The 7,075-nt window shown below is 35.7% G+C and overlaps 1 protein-coding gene across 1 annotated transcript; it reads right to left on the bottom strand.

The window, feature by feature from the left end:
* Positions 1 to 1,779: 1,779 nt before the first annotated feature.
* Positions 1,780 to 4,975, bottom strand: LOC143577125 (cytochrome P450 81Q32-like). Its single transcript, XM_077061051.1, has 2 exons — positions 4,051 to 4,975; positions 1,780 to 2,554 (listed from the first exon to the last, which is right to left on the bottom strand). Exons 1-2 carry the CDS (start codon positions 4,939 to 4,941, stop codon positions 1,934 to 1,936), a joined length of 1,512 nt encoding a protein of 503 aa, XP_076917166.1. The 5' UTR covers positions 4,942 to 4,975; the 3' UTR covers positions 1,780 to 1,933.
* Between the last annotated feature and the right edge of the window lie 2,100 nt (positions 4,976 to 7,075).

Raw genomic sequence — 7,075 nt, 5'->3', positions numbered from 1 at the left:
GTGAGGTGAAGAAGAAGGTGTACCATGGTTTAATTGAATTTTCATTAAGTCTAAATGATATAATACGACATAGGCTAGAACGGTTTGGTTAAAATTGTTAATCCGTATCGTTTTGATCTTATTCCTAAGTTAAATGTCGGTGCAAATTCGTTTTTGGTAATAGAATGATTTGCAAGAATAAATTACAAGTATAATGCGAAGATTAAGGATCAAGAAATCATATGGGTCAAAGGTTGGATCAAATACGGGTAAAAGGATTCGAGTTTGGGTTTGGATTTAATAATATAATATTTAAATCAGACTTTGCAACCTGGTCCCTGAAGTTTACGGTTGGATACAAAATGGGTTAAAACTAAGGTTTATGGTGGAAATTATACTTAAACCAAAGAAATAATGTTTAATTAAATATATATGATAGAAAATAATAATAATACAATAATAATAACCCAATAATAGAGATGTATTATTGATTAAACTACCCGATCATAGAAACTGGTCGGGTATTGGTATTTAATATAACAAATGAAAATTACTAGTTGTTACAAAAAAAATATTTGTGTTCGTTTAATTAAACGAAAGAACATGAACACATATTGTGTTCGTTCATTTATATTCGCGAACGTTCGTTTATCTTTGTTTATTTATGTTTATTTATGCCCGTTTATTTATGTTAATTAATATTCGTTTAAGTATTAATTGAAAATAATTAAATATTATCTTGAGGAGTAATCTAGTTAATGGTTTTATATTTGTTCATTTGCGTTCATTTATATGTGTTCATTTATGAAGGATACGTCGTTGGTACTTCATATTAAGAATGAACATAACGTTCAGTGACCTATTCGTGAATCGTTCAACGGTGTTTTTTCCATTATTCTTAAATTTTGTTACTCTTAACTGGAACAAAATAAAAAACGATGTTGTAATGCACATACTTATTCTGGTGTGATATTGTTGTATTACACGTGTGTATTACGATGTATTTTTATGTTCATTGGTGTCTAATTGCATATATTCAATATTTGTGTATTTTATATGTGCAGTAGTGTTGTATTATATGTAAAAAAAATCGATGTAGTGCACATGTGCATTAATGTTATATTAAACATACGTACTAATGTGTATTCGATGTGTGTATTAATCAATTTTCAATTCTAAAGATTCTAACGATGATTATATCATTAAAGTTCAGGTTATCTGGTTTTTGGGATAATCATGTTTTCTTTGGATAAAACATGAGCAAATGATCTCAAATGATAGCATATTAACTGATTAAAATGTATGATATTTTATGTGCATAACTATGTTTTTTTGTTAGTTTCATGGATACATTATCATTTATATAGGGTTGGTATGCACTTGAAGAACCTTAATTGTCACACGGAAGAGTTATAAGTAGACATATATGTTACTTTATCAATATTTACAAGCAAGCATTAACTAGAGATTTTGATTTTTGATAAACAATGTAAACCGACCAATAGAATCACAAAAGTAGTGTACAAGGAAGCCTTTACTTATTTGCAACATATTTGTATAATCTTAGTTATGTAATTTTATTGTAAATTGCAATTGTATTAACAATATATGATCATTGTTGACTGCATTTCACTAAATGGTTAAAATTTAAAATTTTTATTAATTACCCGTGTAATACACGATCTCTGACTAGTATAGCTATATGTATGTGTGTGTGTAAATTCTGTAGTTTGCTATATTTCATTATTGTCTAGCTAGGTATATATATTGAATCACGTACTCCACCTGTTTGGTGTTGACATTTCCAAACTTCACAACTAGGCATGCCGCGTAGTTGGTATCCCATTTTTTTACATACTACCAGGAACTAAGCATAAGATCTTTTTATTATGTTTTATTGCCAGAACCAAAATCCACGTAAAATGTATTTAAAATAACACATAACTAGCTCGGCTCACAGATCAGACAGTAGATTCATCATCTCTACCCGTGGTTTGCACTTGGCAATCAACGGTGCAACTTTAGGCATGGTAAGCTCAGGACCCTCGGTCATGTCAACCGCATCTTCACTCATTCGTTCCCAATCAAAGCAATGGATAATCAACCCTAAAGTCATTCCAAGCATTCGAATTGCTAACCCTTCGCCAGGACAACTCCTCCTCCCGGACCCAAATGGCATCAACTTAAACCCATCTCGGGTCCCTTCTAGCCCTTCAAATCTTTCTGGGTGGAACCTCTCAGGCTCGTTCCACAGTTGCGGGTCATGATGTATGGCCCATTGATTGACAAGCAGCATTGTCCCACGAGGAATGTTATAGCCTGCGATTACACAGTCCTCGGAAGACTCGTGGGGGATTAGTAACGGGCCTGCAGGATACAACCAGAGTGTCTCGTCTATGATGCAACGAAGGTAAGGTAATTTTGCTATGTCTGACTCTTCTACCATAGAGTTGTAGCCGATGACTCGATCGATTTCACATTGTGCCTTCTTTAGAACGTGTGGGTGGTTTAGCAAAAGGGACATGCCCCATTCCATGGTTCCAGCTGATGTATCAGTCCCACCTGCCAATACAACCTGTCAACAACAACAACAATTTATTTAGATGTCATTTGGTATTAATTTAGGAGCATATGATGTCGTGTTGATCGGTTGAACTGTTGAACCAGAACATGAGACGTATAGGGGAATGATATTTTTAGAACTTTTTAAGAACTCAATAAGGACCACACAATCATTTAAATGTGTATAGAATATGTGGCTGAGATTAAATCTGATTAAAAAATGAATAAAGAAAGATAATAAAGATGTGTGATGATTACACTAGTGTAAACGTTAGTTATAACTATGTAAAAGTCGATTTAGTGTATGTAACATACATATTACATATATGTAACAAAAATTCAGAAAAAAAATTGTTACGCTGAACTCTTCGAGTTCTTAAAACTCAAAGTGGTTCTCAAAAGAAGTCAACTATATATGTGTGTGTGTGTGTGTGTAGACTTAATCGATGAACACAGCGGTTTAACTCATTTATCCAAACAAGCCATACGAATTTACGGTCAAAAATTAAGTTGTAAACATGTTACATGTTAAACAGTTTCACGGGCTGGTCACAAGACCTGCTTGACCAGGATGGAAGAGATGGATTTACTAAATGTTTTTTGAAGAAACGTGTATCGACTTACTTGTATACGATCAACGTTCCTCGGGTACGAGTGTGCTATATCACCGATGGTTTTCCGAGATGCGAGTTCTTCCACCTACAAAACGAACAGCACCGTGAGCTTACCCCTCAGAAAGGGACAGAGGGGTCCTCTTTGGGGTAACCCTCCGGTGTGAGAATCAGGTATTGTAGGAGAAGATAATCAGGATGTAAAAATGAGTAAAGGACTTAGAATATATTTTCTTGCTCTCTGTTGCACTGTTGAGGTGGTGTGGTATTTATAGTATTAGGGTTTCCAATGATTGGGCTCAGACCCAATTAGGGCCTTTTTGGCCTCCTCCTATTGCTTCGCGCCACGTGTACTTAGGACACCTGGTGCTTTTTCATTGATTATTCTCTGACCAAGGTATTTCACCTGACCCATGTGCCATCACGTGGTGGCACATGGGCTTTGCTGAGTTGTCCACCCTTCATTGGCAGTTGTCAACATCAGCACATTCTTTATTCCTTAAAAGATACATTCTGGAAGGTTGCCTGATGAGTACAATCATGGTTGTCCTTATCCTGATTTGGATTAGACTATTGTCTCATTTGTTGTGTGTCGCTTACGCGCGGCCTTTATGCGCCTATCCCGGGGATGCGCAAGGTCTTCTCTTTATTCTCACAGATGTTTCATGCGCTTGCGCATATGTGATATGCGTCACGCGCAGATGTTTCATGTGCTTGCGCATAGGTTTTGGCTTTGTGTCTTCATGACATCCTGATTTCAAGCCTCTTGTGTATATCTTGTGGGTTGACCCGCCCCGCTCGATGTTAAGGCGGGTGCATACCTCTTCATTTTTCAACGTACCATTTTATTAGGTGATCATCATTATCTAATTAGGACATAAAGGGGAATTAATCTTACCATCATAAAGCTTCTGATCATTTTATCAGTGTAGTACTCAGGCTCTGATTCTTGTAGTGATAATAACACTTCAATCATGGTCTTCTTCTTATTTTTTTCTTCATTCAAGTTCTTTTCTCTAAGCTGCTCTATCAATCCTTGGAAAAACACTTCTTTCTTTTCCTGCAACAAGGTTAGCTTCTTCTCCAATCCCTTCACTCCAAACCAACTCAAAACCGGCAAGTAATCGCCCAAATTGGAAGCACCCGCTAGCAAAAACATCTCGTCCAGTATCTTCCTAAATCTTTCCCCTTCTTCCTTCACATCAAGAATATCTCCTCCGAAGTAGCGCTTCCCAGATATCATTCTCACCATTACATTAAGTGTAAACTCATAAAACATAGTCTTCATATTAACCGGTGAAGAAGTCGACACCAGTTTACGGACAAGGAGCATGCCTTCATTGGCCCGAATGTCGTGGAACTCATTGAGCCGGTGAGTAGATAGAATCTCAGTTGATGCGATGCGATGAAGGTTGCGCCAATGATGACCGTAGGGAGCCCAAGCGAGGCTCGTGAAGTTGTTGCCGAGGATCTTGCCTAAGAGCATATAAGGCCGGTTGGCAAAGACTATGTCATTATTCTTAGTAAAGCATTCTTCAGCAATGGAAGGGGATGAGACCAAGAGTACACGGCGTGAGCCGAACTGTAGAAGGACGATCGGGCCATGTTTTGCGGATATCTTGGCGAAGGTTCGATAAATCGGGGGCTTTAAAAGGTAGAGGTGGCCGATTATGGGTAGGGCTGGGAAGATGGTAGGAGGTAGATTGGAGATTTTCCAACAGAAGTGGGTTGTGAAGAGATATGAAACAACAAGTAATGTGAAGGAGACGATAATGTAAACAAATTCCATTTTTTAGGTGTATTCCTTATAGCATGAATTTGTTCTATATATATAGATGACATAAGGACTGGTAATTACTTCATAGCCAAATAGTTCAAAACCATTTAAATTAGAAATAATGATGAAAATGTCTATTCAACCAATCGACATCAAGTGAATGCTCATCTGGTCAATCTTTTCTTAATGTGTTATTATGCTAAAACCCATTGACTTTTTATAGAGCGGACAATTGGATACATATTTATGACACGATAAGACTTGTTAATCAAAAAAATACGATATGTGTTTTTTTTATTTTTCTTAAATAATTGAAATTAGTAGGCTAGACTTTATCATTTTCTTTTATTGGTACATGAAACTTATAACTGTCTTATAATCATGACATTAAAGTAGTTAAACGAGTTGTATTAATGTTTGATACTTGTGTTAAGCACGTTGTTTCTAACCTGCTAAGACACAAATTGCTATCTTATTAATCATTAACTCAATGGGATTTTTTGTCAACCAGATTTGTTCAAAATAATCTCCTAGCAAGCCATAGTAATCTCATCAGAAGCCAGAATATAATCTCGTGCGGAACCAAAATACAATATCGTCATATGCCAAAATGATCTAGTTGGATGACAAAATAATCCCGTTGAAACGACGGTTAATTTAGAACAAGTGGCAGAATCTAGTTGACTAAAATGTGTCCGTTGAGTTAGTTATTAATGTCAACAGATATAGATATTTTAAGAAAATGTTTTGTCATATGAACATTTGGTAAATGCCGACTATTCAAATGTCCCTTTAAATTAACAGTTGACATACTTCTATTGTAAATGCTATATTTCTAAATGGTCCTGCATATTCGAAATATATGGGAAAAGTGTTTTACTTTTTACTTGTTATGAATTTATAGGTTAGGGGTTTATGTTTTCTTTTGATTAGACGAGTCCATTATGTCTCATGGTAATATAAGACCATGTGTAGTGGATAAAGTCTCTACGGGATTGTTTTACGTCATTTGGCGTCACGTTATCATAGGGTTTTTTTTTTTACAAAAAAGTGGTGTAGTGGATGGAGTCCCTACGATCATTATCTCATTATATTTTTTATTCATTTTTAATAAAAGAAAAAACAAATAAAGATTCATTAAATAACTAAAGTTCACATTAAAATTTAAAAACGCCTAAAAATTACTCGTCTTCATCTTCGTCTCCTTCTTAAAACTCATCTTCATCTTCTCCTTCAAACACATCTTCTCCTTCATCATTTTACAAGAATGAATCGGTAATCAGAAAAATATAAAACATCCGATTGCCAAACTTGCAAATACTTTTATTAATCAGAAAATCTCACTAAAAAACTATTACATAATCGAGTACTTATAATAACTAGTTAACTCGTAGTTTACCCTTCATCCTCGTAGTACTCGCAAATCGCACGTCCCTTATCTTCAATAATATGTTATGCAAAATAAATATTGCATATACATCATCCATTTAATTTTTTTGGCGACCATGCAATACATTTTCTTTTTATAACACCGAAACATCTTTCAATGTCTTTTCTTGCCGCCTCTTGAGCTCCCTTAAATTTCTTTCATTTATCATCTTGTGGGCATGTGAAGGATTTCACAAACATGGACCATGATGGATATTTCCCGTCACCAAGATAATAGTTGTGCTTGTATTCGACTCCTGAATCATGAAAACTTGACTCCGGCATCCTACACTCTAATATATTATTGTAAAACCCTGACCGATGGAGGACCATTAAATCATTATTTCTACCAGCAATACCAAATAAGGCATGCCAAATCCATAAATCTTGCGAAGCAACTGCTTGTAAGGATATAGTAGGGTGTGCATGATCACCTCGCATGTATTGACTGCGCCAAGCATTTGGGCAGTTTGCCCACTCCTGATGCCTACAATCAATACTACCAAGCATCCCGGAAAATCAATGTCTTGATTCTGCCATTCATATAACTTTTGAATATTGCTCCAAGTAGGGCTATGTAAATATTTTTTGCTATTAATATTTTTGGTAAACTTATAAACCCTATCGCGTATCGTTCTTTCGGACATTTGTAGATACGCGTCCAAAGCATCATGAACCGTGTCGTATGTCATATGCTGGATCGCTGCAGTGCACTTTT

The sequence above is a fragment of the Bidens hawaiensis genome, unplaced genomic scaffold (assembly GCF_021521415.1).
Source record: "Bidens hawaiensis isolate Kalapana, Puna unplaced genomic scaffold, B.hawaiensis_p1.1 tig00028465_1, whole genome shotgun sequence".
In the NCBI taxonomy this organism is placed as follows: Eukaryota; Viridiplantae; Streptophyta; class Magnoliopsida; order Asterales; family Asteraceae; genus Bidens; species Bidens hawaiensis.
Note: the sequence above shows the minus strand (reverse complement) of the source record. Positions and strands in the feature narration are given on the sequence as shown.

Coding starts and splice junctions, on each gene's coding strand:
- LOC143577125 (XM_077061051.1), bottom strand. CDS start 4,941: ATGGAATTTGTTTACATTATCGTCTCCTTCACATTACTTGTTGTTTCA. Junction 2,555..4,050: donor TGATCAGAAGCTTTATGATG/GTAAGATTAATT, acceptor TGTTGTTGACAG/GTTGTATTGGCAGGTGGGAC.